This window comes from Nicotiana tomentosiformis, chromosome 9 (assembly GCF_000390325.3).
Source record: "Nicotiana tomentosiformis chromosome 9, ASM39032v3, whole genome shotgun sequence".
Classification (NCBI taxonomy): domain Eukaryota; kingdom Viridiplantae; phylum Streptophyta; class Magnoliopsida; order Solanales; family Solanaceae; genus Nicotiana; species Nicotiana tomentosiformis.
In genome coordinates, this window is record NC_090820.1 from 19,181,632 (window position 1) to 19,206,802 (window position 25,171).

The window sequence follows — 25,171 nt, forward strand, 5'->3', positions numbered from 1 at the left end:
GGAGTATAAGCTCATTTAATGAATCAGAGAAAATATTTTATATATATTAAGTACAAAAATATTTTTTCTCTACTTGCTCCGTTTAATATACACTAAGTATACTAGTACAAGAAATTGGAGAAAAACCACTCACATAATCAAGATAAATTATACTTTAATCTTGTGCTACAACCATCAAGATATTTTGCCCAACAATATCTTTGATTGTGAACATAGTTTATTAATTATGACAACCGACAATTTAATCTTCTATGCATGAGCTAAGACTCCATACACAAAATTGTCTACTACATAACTAAAGGACACACATCTGACAAATGATCTATTTAAAATAATACTTTATTGAATTGGATAAATCAAATAAATAATTATTCCATAAAAAATAAAATACAAACTATAGCTAAACTGCATGGTTAATAGTATATCCCAACATAAACTCTATTATATTGGCATGACTTTTGTATTATCTGCGATTGACATATCTGTTAAATTGTTTATCAAAGTCTACTCGATTGACATACTTTTTTTATGTTCAACAAAGTTTTCTTTGAAATTGAAATTCCAATTTCAATTAAACCATCCCAAATTTGCTCCAAATGATATCAAATTTAAAACAAAACCTTTAACTACCAATATTCAAATAATTTTAACAATAATTAATCACTAATTTCCCGTTTCTACCCTCAAATAAGAATTTCAAGCTTCCAGTATTGAAAAACTACGGTGTTCTTGACGAAGAAGAAGCTTATTTTTATAACAAAGTCAAAAATAAAGATAATATTTGAAAACCAATTCCTTAGGAGGGCAATTTGTACAGACTTTTGGACTTTACTAGGATGCATAGGCAAAACTCTAGGCCCATTTAAATACTAGTATATGTATTGAAAGTTAGGTTGATTTTACTAAATTGTTACGAATTGGATGTACTAAGTGGGCATTTGGACATAAGAATTATAAAATTCTGAAAAAAGTAGAGAAAAAAAATTTAAGTAAAAATGATATTTGAAAATTAGAGTTGTGTTTGGACATGAATATAATTTTTGGCTGTTTTTGAATTTTTGTGAGTGATTTGAAGTGAAATGTTTTAAAAATAGTTTTTTGGAATTTTTCAAATTTTGAAAAAATTCTGCAATTCATCTTCAAATGAAAATTAAAAATTTCATGGCCAAACACTAATTTCGAATTAAAAGTGAATTCTTTTTTAAAAAAAAGTTAAAATAAATATGCCAAACGGCCCCTAAATAGAATTCACTTGATTCATCAATCAAACAAGTCACTCTAACTTCTTAAGATGATGACAGTCGCGCAGGATTTATAATTACATTATCACTGTCCTTTCACATGATGCAAGATTAAGAGCGTTTTTGGTCAAATTTCTAAAATTAGTTTATTTTAAAAAGTACTTTTCAAAATGTATTTTGGTGAGAAATAATTTATATCTTGCTAATTAATTTAAAAGTACTTTTGAGTAGTAATTAGTGTTTGACCAAGCTCTTGAAAAATATTTTTAAGTGTATTTTTTTTTTAAATATTTTTTTTAAAAGTGCTTTTGGGGAGAAATTATTTTTTCTGCTTCTCAAAAATTGTTTCTACTTCTATTCAAAAGTACTTTTTTCCTTCTAAAAATTTAACCAAACACCTTAACTTTAGAGGAAAAAAAAGGCATATTTAACTAAAAATAGCTTGGCCAAACATGCAACTGATAAGTTTGAAGAAGTAAATAATTTTGTTTTTTGTTCATCCACAAAACATAGGATAGATATTTAGTTAATAGTAAAGTCAGAACATAACATATTGAATTCATCTGATTTGTCTAATGAGGAGATAAAACAAGACGTAATTAAGCATTTTGTGCAGAGTTACAAAAGAACAAAAGATATTGATCTATATTGGAAGTTTGTACTTAATATCTAATTTTCATCTACAAAGATATTTGCATCTACAAATAGACCAGAGAAAACAAAGTGTAATTAAGGGTGTGTTTGGTATGAGGAAAATATTTTCCGGAAATTGTTTTCATGATGTAGAAAAAATATTTTCTTTCATGTATTTTTTTTTTATGTAGAAAAAATATTTTATTTTATTTTAACAAAATAAATATTTTTTTTCATAATGTAGAGAAAGTATTTTCATTCATTCAACAAAATGAGTAATTTTCTTTCATGTTGTAGAATGAATACTTTTTTTTTCGACAAAATAAATTATTTTCTTTTTAGTTATCGAACTCAAATTTCAACGTTGTTCCTGTGTGAAAAAGTAAAGAAGCACATTAGTTCCTTTGAGTTTGTGTGAATTTTGAAAAGAATAAATTAAATTCTTGAAGAAAATAGAGTCCTGTGAGAGAGAGAAGGAGTACAAAAAAATATGGGGACTTTAGGAATGGTGGGTTGAGGAGAATAGCATAAAAATTATTCCTAAAAATATTTTATACTCTCTAACCAAACTCTAAAAAATATTTTTCGAAAAAAGTTTTTAACTCACCAACCAAACAAGGAAATATAAGTGATAGAATCACTCATTTTCTAGGAAAATATTGTCCATGAAAAATATTTTTCTTGATACCAAACACACCCTAAGATAATTACATTTTCTGTCATTTTCTTACATATGAATTAAGAAAACGCGTAAAATGGGATAAGAATTGCCAAAAATAGGATATTATATGGCAGTTCACACTCTAGTAATAACTTTGATTGTTGGCACCTAAATATGTAATGTAATAATAATTGCCCTATGAGTATGTGATTAACCGTATTATCACCTTTAGGCAAAGATGAAAATGACGTTGAACTGAATGATGACCCTTTTTTAATTCCTTGTGTATTTTAGCTATTTTAGTGCCAAGTTATTTTTATTGGTTATTTCACTTTAACTTCAAAAGTTTATCAAATTTATAGAAATGCTAGTTGACGTTTTATTAGACGAATAATGGAGTCAATCAATTTAACCTTTTTCTTATTTATAGCATAGTTGGCCAAGATTCTAAAAGCTTATTATTTTGAAAAGTGTTTTTAAAATATATTTTTAGTTAAAATTAATTTGCGTTTAGCTAATTAATTTAAAAGATACTTTTGAGTAGCAATTAGTATTTATTCAAACTTTTTAAAAGTGCTTCTAAGTGTATTTTTTCCAAAAATACTTATTAGAAAAGTATTTTTGGAAATAAGCTATTTTTTTTTTTGCTTCTCAAAAACGATTCTGCTTCTATTCAAAATTATTCTTTTCTCTTCTAAAAGTTTGGTCAAACACCTTAACTTTGAAAAACAACACATTTGGCATAAAAAACGCTTTTGGACAAAAATGAGCTTGGCCGAACAGACTATTAATCATAACGACTCTCTTAGGGATCGTTTGGTATGGTGGATAAGCAAAAATAATCATGGAATAAAAATATAGTACCGCCTTATTCCTTATTAGGTTACTAATCATGGGACAACTTATCCTAGAATTAAAAATAGTACTAGGATAACTTATACCTATCAAAGGATAGAATAGTAATCCCAGGTTAAGTTATCCCAGGATAAAGCAGTAAAATTGATAATCTCAGGATTAATAGAACTTACCAAACAGTCAATAAAAAATAATACCAAGATAACTAATCTCAGTATAATTAATTTCAGCATAACTAATCTCAACGTAACTTGTCTTCATACAAAACAACCCCTTAAAGATTTAAAACAATAAAAGGATTCTTCAAAAGTTTAACCAATAGTGTAATTCTGTGAAGTTAACTGGAAGCTTTATATAGTTTTAACAAATTACAAGGACTTTCTTAGTCATTAGTGAAACTTCATTTTCAAGATTATAAATTTGAGGAAATAGCCAGAAGCCAACAACGCATCATTCACTTTACATCCTATGACCATTCTGAGACTCACTTAGTGCTAAAGAAACATCAATGGCAGAAGCTTTTGTTTCCTTTCTCATTGAGAGGGTTGAAGGAGTATTGAAATTAAACAAAGGGAAGCTCTTATGTGGTGCTAAAAAATGTGTGAAAGATCTTCAATCAGAGCTCATAAAAATGAGGCTATTTCTTAAAGATGCCGAAGAGAAACAAATGGAAAACAAAAAGATAAGTCAAATGGTTGATAATATTCGAAGGGTTGCCTTCAAGATTGATGATAAAGTTGAAGAATATGCATTTGAGGTTGCGAAAAGCCGGAAAATTTGGATCAAAGGAGTAATGGCATACTATAAACGTGTGTTTTATGGTAGGGAAAAGAAGTTTCAGTTGGAAATGGAAGAATTTAAAGGTAAGGTGAAAGGTTTCACAAGGAGTTTACAACTTCATGGTGTGAAGAAGATAATGCATGAAAAAGATTGCGGTAAAATCGTTGACTTAGGTAAATGGGAAGAAATTACTATGGTTAAGAAAATGGAGAGTAATTTTGAAGGTTATATTGGTATGGAGAGTATCTATGTGTTTGACAAGGATATGGTAATGCAGAAGGCAAAGGTGAAGGATCAACATTTTGAAAGAATTTAGAGTTTGCATGTTGCAGAATGTTATTATTTATTTAACCACTTGTTGCATGGTATGTAGTAATTTCTTGACTATATTTTGATGTTGCATTGTAAGACTATTTAGTTATTGACTGATGGTATTTAAACAGAAGATTTTCTTATTTGTGTAATTTACTATGGTAATTTTAATTGCATTAGAGAAAATTAGTGGTACTTGCAAAGCTACTGTGAACAAAATTAAGGATCAAACTTGAAAGGATGGAAGGATTGACAAGAAAGATCACAAAGCAAATAGAGTGTGATTTTGAGACATTAATCATAATATGCAAGAAGGGGAGCCTTAGAGCTAACACTAAAGTTGTCTTTAGTTGTCTCTGTTTGACCTATACGTCATGTGTTCAAGCTAAAGTTGTCTCTGTTTGACCTATACGTCATGTGTTCAAGCTGTGAAAGCAGTCACTGATACTTGCATTAAGGTTTAGGATAGACTGTCTACATTACATCTCGAGAACCTTGGAGCAACGGTAAAGTTATCTCCGTATGACCTATAGGTCACAGGTTCAAGCCGTGAAAGCAATCACAGAATCACTAATGCTGGCATTATTGTAGGTTGTTTGTACACCCCTTGGGAGGTGTGGTCCTTCACCGGACCCTGCGTAAACGCGAGATGCCTTGTGCATCGAACTGCCCTTTTTTTTTTATTCCTAATAACTAGACTGACACTAGCAACTTGAAAATGGCATTTCAATTTTAATTTTCATGACTTTGCGAAAATGCAAGTAACTTATTGTTGCAGATGCAGAGGATTAAGACGTAATATACTGAATGCATGAAACAATCAACCAGAAAAAAACTTGCTTTTCCAGCATACTTATATGCAATTTTACCAAACGTAACATCAGCATTCTTTTTTTCATTGTTAACATCAGCAGTTCTTTTCAAAAAAAAAAAAAAAAAAACTAGTGCTTCTTGATTTCTTTTTCACCACTAATGCTTCTTGATTTACCTATATCTATGTGAGTTTTCGATGCGGTCAGAGAAGGAATCTTCATCAGGATCTACTTCCTAGCTCCTGCAAATAAAGATATATGATTAGATATAAAGATCAAATGAAGCTGTTCAGATCAGCAAGCTATTTGAAGCGAAACACATGCATTAATAGTTTCCATTACTACAGCTCCTAATAAACATTTTGATGCTCTAAAGGCATCATAGGTAGAACTGTAACAGAAGCAATATACTAGTTTAAAAAAAAATAAAGCAGTCCGGTGCACTAAGCTCCCGCTATGCGGTGGGTCTGGGAAAAGACCGGACCACAAGGGTCTATTGTACGCAACCTTACCCTGCATTTTTGCAAGAGGCTGTTTTCACGGCTCGAACCCGTGACCTCCTGGTCACATGGCAGCAACTTTACTAGTTACGCCAAGGCCCCCCTTCCAATGGCAGCAACTTTACCAGTTACGCCAAGGCCCCCCTTCCAATATACTAGTTAAACAGTTTCATATATAAAGGGCGGGAAGAGATGCAAATATAAGAGGAGAAAAAGATAGAGAAGGAAGCAACTAAAATGGTATATATGAAGCCAATTGCATCTTCAATGAGAATATAGCCAGGGAACACCCAAGTATTATTGAGGTTTTCAATATATTTAAGTGAGTACTTGTGTGGGTGTATTTAATGCACTTCTGGCACGTAGTAATGGGTATCATAAAGCTCTAGAGAAGTACTGAGGTCAATATGCACATGAAAATAGGAGGCAGATTTCACTGCTGGGCTTGTATAAGAAAGAGGAGTAAAAAGATGAACTGACTCTTCAAGGACTTGATGTCTCGACAAAGTTCGCTTCCACAGCAACACTTGAACGCTTTCACTGGATGACTATGATCAGTGAAGTCAATACCATAATCCTGCAATGTTTCATATTTATAATGATTCTTCCCGAGTCCAAGTCAACAACTAGTTAAAAAGATAAATTACACTTATTTTTGACTTGTGTACATTAAAATGAGAAAGTTCTAAAGTCATAGTGTTCAAAATAGATGGTGGCATTACCCAAGTTAACTCTTCTAAAGCATTAACTTTCCTCGTAGTGAAAAAAGCAACCTGCAGTGACATGAAAAAAGATTTGATGTGGATTTTCCACGGATTTCTAAATAACAGAGGGATACTTCAAAAGGCTGCGAAAACAAAGATAACAAATACATGGTAGTAGTGATGATCCGGAGTCTCTACTTCAACTGGGATCTCCACCAAGTTAGCATCATAACATCTGACCAAGATAAAATTACAATGCGGTTTAGTTTCAGTCTACATTGGGAAGAGAAAAAGAAGCTACAAACTTTTCTTCAATGTAAACAAAAATTAAAAGCAAAGAATGAGCTATTGATTGCACAACCAAGAAGAATAATGGAAACTTCTAATGATGCTCCACTGGTGGTTCATTCCATGCCAAATTTACTTTATAGAGAAAGCCATACGAACAAAAAAACAATTGACTGATATACCTCTACATGCCAGATATAATATTGCATCTAGTGTTTACCTACTACTTTTCTTTTCAAATTTGTGGACCAAAGTAATAGAAACAAAGAACAGACCCCGCTGAAAGAGTGAGGGTGAAAATATTAATTCCAAGAATCTAAGAGACCAAGGGTACCATTTAAGTGCTGTGAGAGGAATTATTTTCAAAGTGAGACACAGAAGGAGACAGACTGCAAAGAGTAAAATACTTTATGAAGTTAAGCCACACATTCAGATGGAGAAAGAGGGGGCAAAGCAGTAAAGAGATGCAGGGAAGAATAGAGAAGTGATGCTGAAGAAGTAAATCTGATTACATTGTTATCTTTAATGCATGATACTGTACACATTCTCATGAGCAGGGGCGGATTTAGGGGGGCGGAAGGGGTTCACCCGAACCTCCTTCGCCGAAAAATTACACTGTATATATAAGGCAAAATCTGTTTTTTACCTCTATATATTAAGTTTTAAACCCCCTTGACACAACCCAAAAGTGTAGCTTAGTGGTCAAGGGGGTTCAAAATCTTTGAAAGGTCATAGGTTCTCAATTCCCACTAGCTACGATTGTTTTTTTCTTGAACCCCCTTCGCGGAGATCCTGCCTCCGCCACTACTCATGAGATACAGTACTTAAATCAAAAAGTCATAATCATAACTGTTTCTTAAATAGGTAACAGCTGGTGGACATGAATATTATCTACTTTGCTTTAAAAGTGTACAAACCACCTATCACCCGAAGGGCAACTACAAAGAGTGAAGGACGAGAACTGGAGACTAACCTATGATTAATGAACCTTGCAACATTGCCATAAGAAGTAGCATCCAAACAAAGTGCCTCTTCATCCTTCAGGACACCTTCCGAACCCCAGTCTGCATCTAGCAAAACTGGGTATGTGTGTCTCTCATCAGCGGTTTGCGTGTTTCGCTCATACAACTCCATGTTGGTCACTATTTCTCCTACATATTCACAGACAAAAGCACCTCTAGACAAATCCTCCAGTGTCCTGAGCCCCCAACCTTTTCCATGAGCTGTCATAAACACCTGATATGCAGGATAAGAATGTGTCAAGCAATTTCTTAATAGTCTAGGTTTCTATAAAAGTATACAACATGCACAAAACCATTTCTTTTTCTTTTTTGATAAATCAGACAAGTATGATTTATATCACACCAAGATGGAAAAAAACAATATGTATAATATAGGTTTGTAGTTCAAACCACAATCATCTATCATGCTTTCCCAAACCAAGAATTTATATGACATAAAAGTCATTTCTAATACCCCTAACATCATTCTCACTATTAGTGAAACAATCTCCTCTTTCTTAGGTTCCAAATGAGCCAAAGTGGTCGAACCTGAAACCCTTGGTTTGCAATATTTTTCTAACCTGCAATGACACTGCTATTCCTCGCTGAACAACACGATTTCCACATCCCCTGCTGCAGCCACATTTATGCCAGCACTCTTTGATAAATTTCCTCACCAAATGACCCTTGCACACGCCAGACATGCTATTGTTCTTAGACCTTTCAAGGGGACAGTCTTGACAATATACTAAACCATGCTTTTGGGGTTCACGGTTCATTGAGATGCAATTCTCGAGAAACTTTTCCTTGAGCAAACCACCTGATGTGTAGGCAAATTCACCCCCTGTTTCACCAGCACAAGCACAAGGTATATCTAGAGACAAACAATCCTCGCTGCAGTGTGAACAACAGTTGTCATCTGATATACGAGCAAGAAGAAACTTCACATATGCATTTTGGAAAATAATGTTCTTAGGTATGTACTTAAAGACATGCAAGATCTCATGGCTGAATTCATTGATCAACGAAATTCTATGCTCCTCTTGACCATTGGTGATGTCTTCAAAATAATAAGCAGAACTAGGAAGACCAGGAGACGAGTCTTTTTTCTGAACAACCACCGAATTGTTCATCGTTGAAGGCGCAGGGAGTTTAAGAACCTTATTGGTTTTATCCTTTTCAGCACCATAAATCTTAGTACCATTAAAATTCACCATATAGCACACTATATCCCTATTTCCTGAAGCTGGAAATTTTGGAATTTGAGGTGAGACTTTGATAAGATTCGACAATTTGAATGAGCCATTGCTAATGTCTGGAGCAAAGTGTAATTCATGATTAGCAGCATCATATCTCACACCAACTGGATGTTGTTTCTGAGACTCTATCCCAGCTAATGGCTCATTTGCTGCCTTAGCCTTGGTGCCAGCTGTCAGATAGCATTCACACAGATTTTCCATCAGCCTCAATAGAGAGAAACCAGGTTGAGAAATTCTATAAGACTTTATATACTTTCCCTCCATCCGCTTCAGGACTGCATCTAAACTTGGTGGACGAAAATCGGATGAGGAACATGGCTTATAGACAAAGAAGATCTTCACCTCCCCCTTCTGAGAGGAAGCAATATCTTGTTGTGATGAACTTGTCACGCCTTTTTCATTTCCTTCCGTACCCAAATGTTCAGAGTTGAGAAACTCCAAGTCTTGTCTTTCAAATGTTCTTGAGCCATCTTCAGATAATTGACAGGAAGGAGCTATTTGTCAAAATTCAAGTCCAAAGAATATGAGAGAATAAAGCTTCTACATTATAGATAACATTCACATTTTGGTAAGACTGGAATTTGACAACAAAACTAAGAGGAAGGGAATGCAAATAAAATGATTCCAATTTCAGAAGTACGATTTACCAATTGACATATTTTCCCATGTGGTTTTACCCAGAAAGACAATTCACGACCCCATCAGATGCAACAAATACCGATGTTCCTTATTCACATCCCTTTTTTCTTTTCATCAAACAATATCAAAAGTTGGACCTACTATGAGCAGAAACTAAAAGAGTTACTGAAAGCCATAAGAATCTCCACGTTGCTATCTTGTATAAAATCAATTTAAGATTAAGACCCCGAAAGCTAGGAGAAGAAATTCCGAATCAGCCTTAATCAACTTCAAAACAAACAGACAAGAGATAGCTTTCCAGCTCAATGAAGAGTAAAAGACGTAGCCTTTCCGATAACAAGTGTTTATAAAAATGTGATTTCACATATTCGTTTCGTTCAAAGACAATTACTAGAACAAGACCAAATTCATTGAACTTGCCCTCAGAAAATTGGTAACTTTGGAACTTCATAAGAAGGAATGTACATCAGTGGAGAAAGTTGCAACATAGCAGTTTGACTATGCTGTCTTTCTTTGGCTTTCAGATTCCACATTAACTTCTAAAATAAAGTTGTTGACATTAGCAAGTTAACCCCTCTCTGTTTATTCCTTTTAGTCAATCATTTCATTATTCATATTCCGATTTAGTACGAAATCACCAAAACAAGCATACATGACGACAAGAGAAACTTCAAAAAGAAAAAGCCATCAAGAGAATATCAACTGAATGAATATCCAAACTCGAAATAAGGAACAATCCATTCAAAATTTCAAACCATGTGTGGGAAGAGAGACAGACGGATCTTATTATAGTAAACTCTAAATATCGAAGAAATACCTGAAGGAGCAACAGCAAGAGGAACATCAAAATCTGGCAGGTTATCAGAAAATGGCACTTTTAGAGGCATAGTATCACTAAGGTCGTACTCAACAAGAGCACCTTTGTTGGATGCATCAGAAGAACCTACAACATTTGGCTCTTCCCGGCAATCAAAACGCAGTCTTCTTTTAGGTACCAGAGCAGGATATGAAAGAGATGTATCACCCTTTTCCTTTATAGTTAAATGAGATGACGGATTACAAGGTCCTTCCATGTTATCACCAGAGAACACTACCATGTCATTAGGCAGCGTTGAAACAGGAGAAGATTCTGAAAAACTCTGTTTCTTACCTTTGCCCTGATAATCTTTCAAGAGAAAAGGCTTCAGTTCGACATCCTCAGTTTCATAAGATTCAGTGGTGAACCCAGCCATCTTCTGCTTGCTGGGAGATTGCAACTCTAAAGTACATGTGTCAGCACTAGGACTGGGATCATGTTTAGCAAGTGAGGAATGATTTAATTGAGAGCAGAACCTAGATTTTTTCAGTGGTGGTTCATTTTCTTCGGGCTCATCTTCCAACAAGGATTTCTGCCTTTCCTGATCATCAGTGAAACTATAATCAATTCACCACATGCATTGTCATCGGAAATTGAAAGGAAAGATGTGAAGATGAATGATCCGTGTTCATTGTGTGCATGATATCAAGATAGACACAAATATTACCATGCATAATCTATATAAAGGATTAACACATTGCAAAGGGTATCATGTGATGATAACGGAAATAAGCACTGAAGCATTAGTAATAATCGGGCATACCTTTGACTCCTCGCTGTCTATAATAGACTCCAAAAGAGCAGAATAATTCTCATCTTCAATAAGCTTCCAGTTTTTGTTGTACAGATTCAGAAGGTTCCTCAATACTGGCTTCACAATTTCTTCAGTATAGCCAAAGACCTGCATTGCCTCACAGGCCCTTTTCACTTTTGAATTCGACTTTGGCGCCATCTTATATTACCAATGCAGAACTTGAAGGAGCTCAATGAGGTTGAGGTACTGCAGTAGCTACTTCCTTTCAATGCAAAAATAGGGTTAAAACATTAATTTTTGATAAGGAAGAGCAAAAACACTACATCTGCATTATAACCACAAACAAGAAAACACAGAAACACCATCTGAATTTTACCAATATAATCACTGGAAGAACATTAAACTTAAGAATACTAACTTACTAGATGACATTCCAAGTTGAACGGTATCCAGTACAAATCTATGAGGACATTTTTTTAAGAAGCTCATAGGTGTAAAATATTGGTCTTATCAAATGCTGCTACATCAATTAAAAAAAATACCGTATGACATTGTTAAGCATCAAGCCAATACTTCATCATGTCCAGAAATTCCTAATAGAGCTCAGTCTGAAACAGTAGAAAAGACTCGAATGCACAATAGTCACTTCATCAACCAAAATACAATTAATGCAGTGGGAGAATTATTTCCCACATTTCACCGAGTCATGTTTCATCACTGACATCTTCACTATTACTATTTCTTTGTTATCAGTAAACATGTTCTCTATAGCCAAAAGGAAATGACAGAGGAATGGGGATCATAAGTAGATCCTACTTGTCGAACTTTGTTCTATCAGACCTCTTCCTACCACTAACCAAAAAGAGCTTTTTAATCACAATATGACAATATTAATATTGCTGAGAACACCCATTTGTCACAAGAAAAGATGATGATGGGTGTTTTAGGACACAATATCGAGAGAAAGAAATTAAAAATCTACAAGGAATTGACCAAATTAGTCCCATGACAGTTGCATGGTTCCACAGAGCAATAGAACATTTAATTCAACAGAAACTAAGTCCCACTTCAGTTGTGTCACAAATGCACTCGCCGAAATGTTATTCTTTAAACAAATACCACCTGCCCCTGCCCACACATGATTACTATGCTTTAAGTGAATTAAGACCCTCTTCAACCAGTAAAAACAAATTTGAGGTTCTCTTTAACTGCAACTTTGCTTCCAAAACTCCTTTTACTACTACCTCACATCCCAAAAGGCCAAAACGAACAGGGGATTTGGAGGGCAAAGGTCAACATATCTTATTTCTGTTAAAATTTGGACATTCATTTTTTTAACATATTTGGAAAGTACAATTAAGAAATACATAAATCACACATTGCAACAGCTAAAGAATGTTTTAAAATATTTTTAAAAAAAAAAGAATTGCTCACCAAATAGTAAGTGTTAAAAACATACAATTAAGCAAATAAAAATATACTCTCTCTAATGATTTAAGCTTTCATATAATTGATAACACACTTGCACCCAAGGGTGCCGCCTATTAATCAATGAAGTGGATTGAGAATCATGAGATCTCAGATTCAAAACTTAGCGGAGGTAAGAAACACTAGGTGATTTCTTCTCATTTGTCCAAGCCTTGGTGGAGAAAATTATCCGACACCTGTGCCGGTGGAAAATAGCAGGTATCTCGTAGAATTAGTTGAAGTGCGTATCAACGAAAAAAATGATCACAAACTATAATATGGTATCAGAACCAGCAGAAGACTCCCACCCATTATCAAAAAGAATTCACATGTGCTTGACCGAGGCTCTCACTTAAAGGGTGTGTCAAAGACATAAATTAAGTAAATAACAATACCCTCTCTCTCTCTAACTGCTTAAATAAGACCTTCTTCCCAACATTCACCATTTGTCTAAGGGGTTGATAGACAGAGTTATCCCATACTCATGTTTGTGAGATATAGCAAATACCTCGTGGAATAGGTAAGGTGCAAGCAAACTAGCCGGAAACCACCAGAAGGAAAAAGAAAAAAAAAGAGATGGACAGAGAACGGCATTATCAGCATCTGATTGCACTCCCAGGCAAATTTATTAGCCTTAAACAAGCTCAGTAAGAATACCAAAAAATTATAAATAGAGGAAATTCTTCTGTTATTTTATGAATATTTGGCAAAAAACAAAAAACAAAAATAGAAATAAACCTTCAGTGCACGTATGAAACAAAACCACTGTGATTTCACCAAATCATAGAAGGAATCCCCCAATTTAACAGATGCAACATAAAATAAAAATTATCAAAAACAAATAACCAACGCCGTAGCATAGGAAAATTGGAATCAGGTGTTATAAGAATAAAAAATACAAATAACGTAATAACACACCAAAATGTGGAACAGAGCAGATTCCAAATGAGACAGCCAAAATTTCTTTTTCCCAAAACATAATAAAATAACACAGCATAAATGTTCTTACTTCTGGGCTTTTATAAGCTTTGAAACTACAAGAAAAAAAATACATTTAAAAAGGAAAACATTATATTTTTTCATGCATGAAACCATTTTAACTATCCAATATCAATGGGTTATATCCCAATATGAATCACTCAAGAGGATCATCCTTCTGAAACCCCAATGCAGCACTAACCCACTGGGGTTTTCGTTAAAATTCTGCGAAAAATCCAAAAAACAAAAAGAAAAAAATTGAAAAAATTGTTCATGTTACCTTAAACTTGATTTTCAAAAAAAAAAAAAAAAAACTTTTGTGGACCATACTTTGAATGAACAGTAAAAATAGATAAATTAAAATACCTTTTACTTAAGCACCAAGAAACCTGTTCGACTCCTTTCTCTAGCTCAACGTTCTTCAAACAGGGGTGAGCCACACTGTTAAATACCAAATGAGAATTTATCCTTTACAAGTTAGAGTCACATCATTTAATCATAGTTAAGTAACCAGAGTTAGGTGATAAATATATAAAACACATATCTTATATTTATTGGTCTAATATAAATATTTATTTTGGAGCATGGTAACAAAATATAAAAAAAATATGCCATTTAATTATGATTAAATAACTATAGATAAATATAATAAATATAATAAAAAAACGCATATCATATATTCATTCATTCAATATAATATCTATTTGAGATCATAGTTACAAAACTAAGAATACTACTGGGACATATTTTTGACGGTCAATTGTACGTGCACTAACCTTTTCATTCCAGCAGTGACTCTTTGGCACTCCCAATTCCAAAATAAAACAAAATAACCAATCCAGTAGTACGTTTTTAAGGATTCATTTTTATTTATGTAATTATTAAAAATGATTAAGTTATATGCTGACACTATTAAAATTAACTAATCGATCATATTACCTAAAAGTTTTATTACGCAAAATTGTTTATGGTTCTGTGAATTGGTTAATGATAAAACTTATCAACATTTGGAGTTTACATTAATCCAACGAATACTTGACACGAGCTTTTTTACATATATATATATATATATATATATATATATATATATATATATATATATATATTATCACTTAATTATAGTTTATTAGTAATATAAGTTTTATGTCATTTTTATACTTAATCATACTAAATTGATGTGGTTCAGTAAACAACAATTATGAGTAAATATTTTTATTGCTTTAATAATAAATCATGCAGCTTGGCACTTACTATTATAAATTATATTATTGTGTATATAACTTAAATTATTTAAGAAAATTGTGCTTCCCTCCATAAAAGATCAAGACATACATACCTCTAAATGATCTCAAATATTATACATACAGGCATTTATTTTTGGGTAAATATACAGGCCTTCTTTCTTTAAGTTTTTGTGTAACAAATGTATGATTCAACTATTAGGGAAATATTAGATTTTCCCATATCTCTTCATTCCTTTTTGGGAAATCAGTCTTAATTCCTTAAAACAAACAGAGCCTTAATTGTTTCTTTTCCTCATCACAGTACACTGCCTCACCAGCTTTTCCAAAGGTATCGCTGCAAAATACTCATAATACGGCAACTAACGAAAGTATATTCATTTTTTTTATTTTATTTTTCTCCTCCATCTTCCTATTAGCTTATAGGGTGAAAACCAAATAGATCCTTAAAAGATGGAGTATATTCCGCAATATTTACAAAACTTAATTTAGGTGTTTCTATTAGTTTAATTAACATGCAATTTTTATTAAACAAGTGCTTTTTAATTATCAAATGCAATCAATTCACTTCACGGTGATTACATAGAAAATACTAACAATGTCAATGCAGAAATAAACAGAGGGTTTCAATTAAAGGTTGAAATTTCCAGCATGATCAGCACAAAGAAGTTTGTAGGTTTAAGTTTAACATTGATATTCAGTATGTGATTTTATATGAGTTCCAAGAACAAGTGTAAGAAATCATATCAATGCAGTGATTTATCAATATGGTCTAACACTGAAAATCATCAATATTGTCTATACTGTGAATGTAACATCACACATGCAACACCAATATATGCGTGTGAGAGAGAGGCAGGCAACTCTAATTTCCATTGGCATTTTGCCTTCTTATTAAATCCATTTATCTTCCTTTATGTATAGTCTTTTTTTCGTGTTTCTCGCCATTTTACTTTATAATTTAAACTCAAATTCTTTGAATTAGCTATTTCTTTTTGTCATATTTGATTTGTGTGTCTTGTTTTTTTAAACTAAGAAATCGTTGAGTCAAGTATCGCAAGGTTCAAAACTTGATGAATAATGGGTTCACTCCTTTATCATTTTTCACTTAACCATATATTTGTATATGGGAGAGCTCAATACCATGGCGTGTGGCTAATCTATACGTCATACTTTGCACTCGCACCACTAGATCAAAGTCATATAGGTTTTTTATGTCTCATTACTATAAGAAACTTATGAAAGAAGTTTAAGAGTCTTCTAACGTTGTTTAGATTCAAGCCACTTATTCCGTCAAGCCCACTACCCCACGAACATACTATTTAACTAGCTTTATTCACATTTGGTAAATAAATGACGTATTCACTATCTTTAATGTTCATTGTTATTGTCGTCTTATCTAAATTGAGATTCTGTAAAATTTGATTGAGAATGTCAAAGATGGATGGATGGCTCAAGGGAAGCTAGTAAAACCTTGATTTAGGCCCTCGAACTTTTGAAGCTTTTAACATTTTTAGTAGTAGATTTTATGATTTTATTTTAGTTTAGACAATATTAAAAATTGCAGAAAAAATTTAAAAAGTGCAAAAGTTTTGTAGAAAAGAAAGAAAGAAACAAAGATTGTCTACTCTTTAACAATAAATATATTTAAAATTAAAATTAAACTACTGTTAAGAAACTAAGTTCAAGGTAACAATACAAAACAATAAAATAGACAAGAGATATAGAGGGGAAAGAGATGAGAGATTCTTATCCTCTATTTATAGTATAAGGTATACAAAAGAATACCATAAACATGGCATGAAGTATTTGGGATCATGTAGGAAGATCATGGGGGAGATTTGGAGGTATGAGAGTTACAATCATAAGTATTGGAGTAGTGAGAGTTATTGGAGATAATGGAGAAGAGTAGTGGGTGTTATTCATTTAGGAGTTATGGATATCCATCATAATCTAATATTTCATAACATTCCCCCTTAGATGTCCATAGATAATGTACTTCGTTAAAACCTTACTAGGAAAAAACCCTGTGGGAAAAAAATTCTAGTGAAGGAAAAAGAGTACACATATCATGTAATACGTATTATTTGTTGCCTCATTAAAAAACCTTGTCAGCAAAGTCCAGTGGGATAAAACCTTAGCTAAAGGAAAATGAGTGCAGCGCGTGTTATACTCCCTCTGACAAAAATATCACTTGATATCTCAGAGATGATGAATTCCGATCTTGTACAACAACTTCTCAATTGCTGAGGTCGGCAATGCCTTGTGAAGAACTTTGTCAAATTATCGCTTAAATAAATCTATTGAACATCGATCATGTCTGAAATAGAACTTTGGTGAAATATGCTCTATTTTGTCTCCTTCGATAGTCCTTCTTTCAATTGAGCTATGCATGCAGTATCGTCTTCAATGCAATTTGATTCTTGTTGAATATCATAATATAGCAGTACCCTCACATGCAAATAGATTGTCTGAAAAATGAACTTTAAAAAAACGCATGCATTTGCAAACCAATAAAATCTTGACAGTATTTGTTAGAATAAACAAATCGATATCAAGGATTCCTTTTACAATATAACACTAATGTTATTTCAATATCTCCACATAGGAGTAAAACTATATATTGCAAACATGACACAAAAACAAATCATGTACGACATGAATGTTCTAATCCACATAAGGATTTACTGGAATTTTATTTAATAAATTTCTTGGGAACCTTAATATACTTCAGAACAATTTAAATCCTTTAAGAATTTTCATTATACGCATATCAAGTTTTTCATGTATTGCCAAATTAAAATCTAAAAACTATTTCATCCACCACAGGAGAACATATCTCCATAAAACCAATGCCAAGATATTTACAAAACATCTTGTGCCACAAGTCGTATTTATGTCTATCGACTTGATTTTTCTGTCACGACCAAAAATTTAGCCTGTCGTGATGACGCCTAACGTGGTACTAGACAAGTCGACATTTCGAAATGATTCCAACACTTTTAAATGAAAATTAAAATAACGCAGGTTTAAATTCATCCAACCAATATAAAAATTCCCAACATTGGGGTGTCACTGAGTACATGAGTGTCTAAACATCACAAATCTGGGAGTATTGTCTATAATAGTCTGAAACGAAATACATAAATCAAAAAGATAGGGAAAGAGGATGCAAGGTCTGCGAAACGCCGGGCAGCTACCTTGAAATCTCCAAACGATCAACTGTGTAAAGGAATCAACACCCACCGTGTCCGGAAATACCTGGATTTGTACACGAAGTACAGGGTGTAGCGTGAGTACAATCAACTCAGTAAGTAACAAGACTAAATAAAGGACTGAAAGTAGTGACGAGCTTCACGGTTATAGTTCAATTATAGTAATTTCAACATAGGAAGGTAGGCATGCTTTCAAGTTCGACAATTTAGGCCACAACAGTTAATCCATGTCAAGTTCAAGCGAAACAGAATATAATATCTCTCATAAATTACAAGGCGGTGATATATGACAGTAGAAGTGCAACATAAATGAAAGTCAAATGCATCATCTCAGAGCAACAATCAATCAGTCCTCCCATTCACTCCAACCTCACAATCACTCATTCCTCTCAATCGCCTAGCACTCAGCACTCGGTACTCAGTAGGTACTTGCGCTCACCGGGGATGTGTACAGACTCTGGAAGGGCTCCTTCAACCCAAGCACTATAACAAGCCAATCATGGCATAAATCAATAAAACATAATGCAACGTGCAGCCCTATCTCATAAATATCCTCACAATCAGGCCCTCGGCCTCACTCAGTCATCAACCTCTCCAGTCTCTCGGGCTCTCAAAAATCATGATAATCAGCCCAAACAGCAATGATATAATGTATTAATAATGAACAATAGAGACTGAGATGTAATATGCAAGTAAAACTGTGACTGAGTATAAAATATCAATTTAACAGATAATTCAACATGTAGACGACCTCTTTGGGTCCCTACAATATCAACACATGGTCTAAACATGATTTGCAGTTAAATTTCTATAACACATGGAGAGTATTCGGATAACAACAGGCTATTCAACTTCATAGTTCTACGGAATTGACCAAGTCACAATTCTTACGGTGTACGCCCACACACCCGTCACCTAGCATGTGTGACACCTTAAAACCAAATACATGACACAAAATACAGGGTTTCATACCCTCAGAACCAAATTTAGAACTATTACTTACCTCACGCCGTGCCAATCTCTACTCCAACACACTTTTGCCTCGCAAAACGGCCTCTGAATGCCTCGAATCTAGCCACAAACAATTCGATACAATCAACATAGGCTAACAGAATCAACTCCATAAGAAAATACTAAATTATTAATGAAAAGTCAAAAATCGACTCAAAAGCTGGCCCCCGAGCCCACATCTCGAAATCCGTTAAAAGTCACAAAACCCTTAAACTTATTCAACCACGAGTCCAACCATACAAAATTTACCAAAATCCGACACCAAATCGTCACCCAAATCCCCAAATCAAACGCTCTAAATTCCTAGCCTCAAACTCCCAATTTACACCTTAAATACACACAAACTAGGTGGGAAATTCAAAGGGGAAACAAGATTATTGATCAAAAATGAGCACAAGGGACTTACCTCAAGAAACCCCTCGAAAGTCCTCTCAAAAATCGCCCAAACCCGAGCTTGAAATGTTTAAAATGTTTAAAATGGTGAAAAATCTCGGAACCCTCGTATATAAGACACTGCCCAGGCTTTTCGCATCTGCGGCCAAATAACTGCACCTGCGGAACCGCTTTTGCGATAAAATCCTCTGTTTTTGCGTAAATCACTTAAACTCTCAGGGCACGCACCTGCACTCCAAGTTCCGCACCTGCGAAAGCGCTTCTGCGGCTCGTGATCCGCTTCTGCGGAAACAACCTTCGCCTCTCTACTCTGCATCTGAGGAGCCTTGCTCGCACCTGCGGGATCGTAGATGCGGATTTCCCTTCGCACCTACGTCCATCCCCAGGCCAGCCCCAGCTCCGTACCTGCACAACCCCAGCCTCACATGCGACATCACATCTGCGGCCAACCCATCGCAGGTGCGATCACACCAGAAGAGTCCCAGCTATAGCAGCTTTTCAAACTCAAATTTTGATCCGAAAACCATCTGAAATCAACTCGAGGCCCCCGGGACCTCAACCAAACATACCAAAAAGTCATAAAACATGATACGAACTTAGTCGAACTCTCAAATCATATCAAACAACATTAAAACATGAATCGCACCCCAATTCAAGCATATTGAAACTAAGGAATTCCAACTTCTACAAACGACTCTGAAACATATCAAATAACGTCTGATTGACCTCAAATTTTGCAAACAAGTCACAAATGACACCACGGATCTACTCCAACTTTCGGAATTAGAATCCAAACCCGATATTAAAAATTCCACTCCCGGTCAAACTTTTCAAAAAATCCAATTTTCGCCATTTCACGCCTAATTCAACTACGAACCTCCAAATCACAATCCAGACACGCTCCTAAGTCCAAAATCACCCAACGGAGCTAGTGCAACCATCAAAATTCTATTCCGGAGTCGTTTACACATAAGTCAATATTCGGTCAACCATTTCAACTTAAGCTTTCAACTGGAGACTAAGTGTCTCAATTCATTCCAAAATCTCTCCAAGCCCGAACCAACTACCCTGGCAAGTCACATAACAGCTAAAAGCATAAAAGGAGCAGTAAATGGGGGAACAAGGCTACAACTCTCAAAACGATCGGCCAGGTCGTTATATTTTCATTTCACTTTTAGGTGAAGTCAATTTTCATTGCGTATTTTTCATTTGGCCAATCATTTATCTGTCCAAATTTCATGACATATTTGAGCTCAAGATCCCCGTCAATATTAATAATATTGAGTGCTACATTATATCAACAATATAGTTAATGATCATTTTACATCGGTTCCATCATCACACAATAAAGACATAGCTTATTGAGATCTGCTTATCTCATTATTTTCAGGTACCTGAGCCTCTCCCGTGAGGTCTTATAAAGTGTTTGTCGTGGCGCTCTTCTAGAGCACTTGCCTCCTTATTATGAAAGCTTGATCATTTACTCCTCTCCTTCTTCAAGGAGTTTTATCTTTGGAAAGATTAGTTTATTATGCTTCATGCGTGCCATAGACTTTGTCCATCATGAACTTTATACTATTTGGAGCATTAGAAGCAGAAACATAACATTTAGCTTTGGGTTAGAAAATGCCTCTGAAAATATTTTACAAATGAATTATCACTTGAAATTAAAGTTCACATTTTCTTGTACGAGGATCTAGATGTACTCTTAATAATTTATTTTACGTATCACTTTTTCAGTTGTCCATTTTCTCCCCCTAATATTGGGATTACTAACACATATCTCCAATCTTCTTTGGGGACCCATATTTGTGCATTTTGGCTGAATAATTAAATCATATAGCACATTCATATTTCTAGATGGAAATTATTTGGTTCCTGACCCTGTAGCAATTGTGATAGGGAGAATTTATCATAACTTGTTGGCTAGATGAGTACGAGTGTTGTTGTATATTAAATAATATACCTCATACCAAATTTCGTTTTGGAAGTTTTGTTCTCATAACCAATAGTTTAGCTATAATTGGAGGCATACAATTTCTGCTAACCCAAAGTAGATTTAATCCAGCATTATTAAGATAAATCATCATAATTTATATTCTGGAGCTGTACTCTAATAATTTGAGCAATCAGCCTTGCAAAATTCAAATTGAAAGTTGATAACAAACGCACATGTGACCATATAAGAGATGCATCTGTTAAAATCATATAATAGTAAACGGTCCACATAGCAGGTGACTGAATCCAATATATATCACCTTTTATTCGTTCCAGAAATTAAGGGATTTAATGCCAACCTTAGCTAGTATATCATGAGAATAAGCAGGACAAGAGAATTCTTGAAGAACCTTCTATTTCTTCAATATATGCCAATGTGAATTCTCAATCAATTTTTCTGCATCATAATTGAACCGGGATGGCCAACCGGTCATGCCAACTAATATTTGTTTCAGTAAACCTCTAGTTTACTTGTGGCATGTGATTTCATCATCATGATTATACCTGTGTAGTACAAATAGAAGAAAAATAGGGTAACCTTTTATATTTATCCGGTATGATTATAGTAATATAAAGATATTCAATCTTCTTTTCATTTATAGTATCAATATGTCAACCACTTTGGCTAATATATTTGAAACTCAAAAATTTTCTTTTGAGACTTACTACAATATTAATATCATGAACAATTTTATTCTTCCGGGTAGTAACAAATTAGCTCTTCCAAAGCTCTTAATTGATTTTGTACTACAAGACTTATTTCTCACCATCCATATGGTGAATGTCTCCTTCACGACGAAAATTATATCATAATAATTATCATGGTCAAAATCATCATAAGCAAAATCATTTATTGCTTTAAGTTTTCCTGTAATAACTTTTTATAAAGAGTGACAATATATTTTTGGCGTACCACATGTACGCAACCAATGACATATCCATGTAACCACACAGTAATATGTATTATCTTTCTTTCTCTCAAACATCCCTTAGAGATGAGTTGTAGTATTTATCCAACCATGCATAAGCGCATTCTTATGCATAATTTTTATCACATATATATTTCTACATTCACTTTAAGGAATGAGTCTGCATTTACAAATCTTATCACAAGTCACATTTTCAAGGAATAGACTATAATCATGCGAACGTGCCTCGTATTAACATACCACATTGATACATATTTCGAAGGGGAGTCTTAGCGTAATTGGTAACATTGTTGCCATGTGACCAGGAGGTCATGGGTTCGAGCCGAGGAAACAGCCTCTTGCAGAAATGTAGGGTAAGGCTGCATACAATAGATCCTTGTGGTATGGCCCTTCCCCGGACCCCACGCATAGCGGGAGCTTAGTGCACCGGGATGCCTTTTTGTATTAATACATATTTCCTTCACCTTGGAATGATTATTTTGAGAACCCTCATTGTTCTCTTTTTTACAATTACCATAATGATGACTATTATTATTTTGATCTTTAGCATGCCTACGTTCATTGGTCAACCACTTATCTTCATTTAGACTTATTATGCATTGCTATCACATTCACTTCAAGAATGGAACAAATCAAGAGGGACAATTTTCATGCTTTTTCATGAAAAATACATTTTCTTTAGTTATCATTATATCATCAATATGGTGCATTGAGACTCAAACTCAATGTCTAATCCATATAAAGGCATGTAAGGCTATAATACGTTGGGACTCGAACCCGATGTCTTACTCTCGTGGTGCGTCAGGACTTGAACCTACCGTCTTACCCTCAGTTAATGGCATAATAAGCCAAAGTGGACTCACCCTTGAGCCTTTAAAATATTACCATTTACCATTTTTAGTGATCGATTGTTTCTTTGCAAAACCTCAAACATTATTCAATGATATCAATCACAAATGATAGAAAACATTAACCCACCTTTCGGGAGTACGTTTGCAAGTCTTAACAATCAGAAAAGGTCTCCAAGTTGTAAAGATCCCGAAATCTAAAGAAGTCAAGAATAATTGCACAAAATAATTAATGATATATAGAGCAATATATGTTACCTGCATAAAAAATGCATACTATCTTAATCTCTCGGTATTTGATAAGTTATTGAGCTACCGGTTCCTAGTTACTAATATCTTCAATTCCAGAAAAGAGTTACTCTCCAAATTCCATTAGCGTGGGCAATAACATTTTATATGAATCATCAACTCATTAGCATATCATAATGTCAATTTTAACATTGTAGACTCGCCTTGCGCTAATGGTTGTATTCCACTTAGTAGCATACTATTTTGGTTCCTTGTGTGTGCATATCTATAGTTTATTTATTTATTCATGGTGAGAACCCTATCGTATCTTGATGTTCAATAAGTGCCTAACTTAATAGTCTGAAGAATGGATTGACCTAATCTTTAGACTGGTTGATGATGTCTGGTATTCTATCATTATTAACGGTGCTAGAAAAGGCTTTTTCACCTCTTCTCAGGGGCTCAAACAAGGGAATCCTTTATCCCCATCTCTTTTCATTATTGGAGTAGAAATTTTATCCAGATCTCTCAATAGTCTCATTGGTATGACCAACTTCACTCCTTTCACTATAGACTGTAGAGGCCCCATTATTAACCACCTAGCTTATGCCGATGATATTGTTATCTTTAGTGAAGGAGACAATAAGACCATTAAACTTATCAAGAAGGTGATTAGGAGGTATGAGAATGCGCCAGGCTAGAAAGTTAATGATGCAAAAAGTTTTTTCATCACTACCCCTAACACCTCAGCTAGCATGATCAACAAGATCAGAAATGCTTCAGGCTTTATGGATAAAAGCTTCTCTTTCAACTACCTGGGGTGTCCTATTTATCAAGGAAGAAAAAATACTACTTTGTTCGATGGTATGTTGTCTAATATTGTGAAGAGGCTTAATGCTTGGCAGGAAAAAATGCTCTTCTATGGGGGCAAACTTATTCTTATTAAACATGTTTTACAATCTCTTCCCATATATACTTTATCTGCTTTGAAATCCCCCTCCCCCCCCTCCCCCTAAAAGTGTGCCCAAACTCATGGAAAAGCATTTTGCTAATTTTCTTCTGGGGTACTTCCGAAGGAAAAAATAACTATCACTGGAGTGCCTGGAAAAACCTTTATTTACCTAAAGAGGAAGGTGGTGTGGGTATCAGAAGGATGGAAGATATTACTGAATCCCTTAACATTAAAAGATGGTGGAGGTTTAGAACCCAACCCTCTCTTTGGGCTACCTTCCTTAGGAATAAATATTGTAAGAGAGCTCATGTTGTGGCCAAAATTCCTATCTCCTCTGACTCTCACGCCTGAAAAAGTATGATGAAGATTAAGAGGAAGGTTGAGCCTAACATCATCTGGAAAATTCAAGCAGGAAACTCGAGTTTCTGGTGGGACAACTGGACAGGCTATGGGACTTTGGCCATGGCTGTTTAGGATCAAAGAAAATCTGCTAAAGTTCAAGTCAAGCATTATATTTGCAACGGGACATGGGATAATATAAAGCTGAATGATACCCTTCCTTCCCATATTGTTGACACTATCTCTAAGATCACAGTGGGTAATAGTAGCACTGATG

At 34.3% G+C, this 25,171-nt stretch overlaps 1 protein-coding gene and 1 long non-coding RNA gene across 19 annotated transcripts in view; both read right to left on the reverse strand.

Moving 5' to 3' along the window:
• The window catches only part of LOC138899410 (uncharacterized), a 303,148-nt gene that overhangs the window by 88,862 nt on the left and 189,115 nt on the right, over positions 1-25,171 (reverse strand). For 2 of the 13 annotated variants that reach the window (XR_011410985.1, XR_011410984.1), the window contains exon 3: positions 5,310-5,429. The exons of 9 other annotated variants lie outside the window; for them this stretch is intronic. This is a non-coding gene — a long non-coding RNA (uncharacterized lncRNA). Of the gene's footprint in view, positions 1-5,309; positions 5,441-25,171 lie in introns of those variants that run through there. 2 more of the 13 variants (XR_011410988.1, XR_011410987.1) reach the window with 2 other exon arrangements.
• Positions 5,310-14,215, reverse strand: LOC104119563 (probable inactive histone-lysine N-methyltransferase SUVR2). 6 transcript variants are annotated; one of them, XM_018778804.3, is made up of 10 exons: positions 14,107-14,215; positions 11,305-11,557; positions 10,836-11,082; positions 10,503-10,751; positions 8,369-9,540; positions 7,760-8,022; positions 6,667-6,733; positions 6,517-6,567; positions 6,275-6,371; positions 5,310-5,536 (listed from the first exon to the last, which is right to left on the reverse strand). In XM_018778804.3, the coding sequence occupies exons 2-10, from the start codon at positions 11,491-11,493 to the stop codon at positions 5,523-5,525; spliced, it is 2,349 nt and encodes a 782-aa protein (XP_018634320.1). In that variant the 5' UTR covers positions 11,494-11,557; positions 14,107-14,215; the 3' UTR covers positions 5,310-5,522. The 6 variants fall into 6 exon arrangements, with proteins under 6 accessions (XP_018634320.1, XP_070041804.1, XP_009629391.1 ...); XM_070185703.1 differs by adding an exon at positions 13,681-13,965 and having other exon boundaries at positions 10,503-11,082; positions 14,107-14,160; XM_009631096.4 differs by having other exon boundaries at positions 8,369-9,516; positions 10,503-11,082.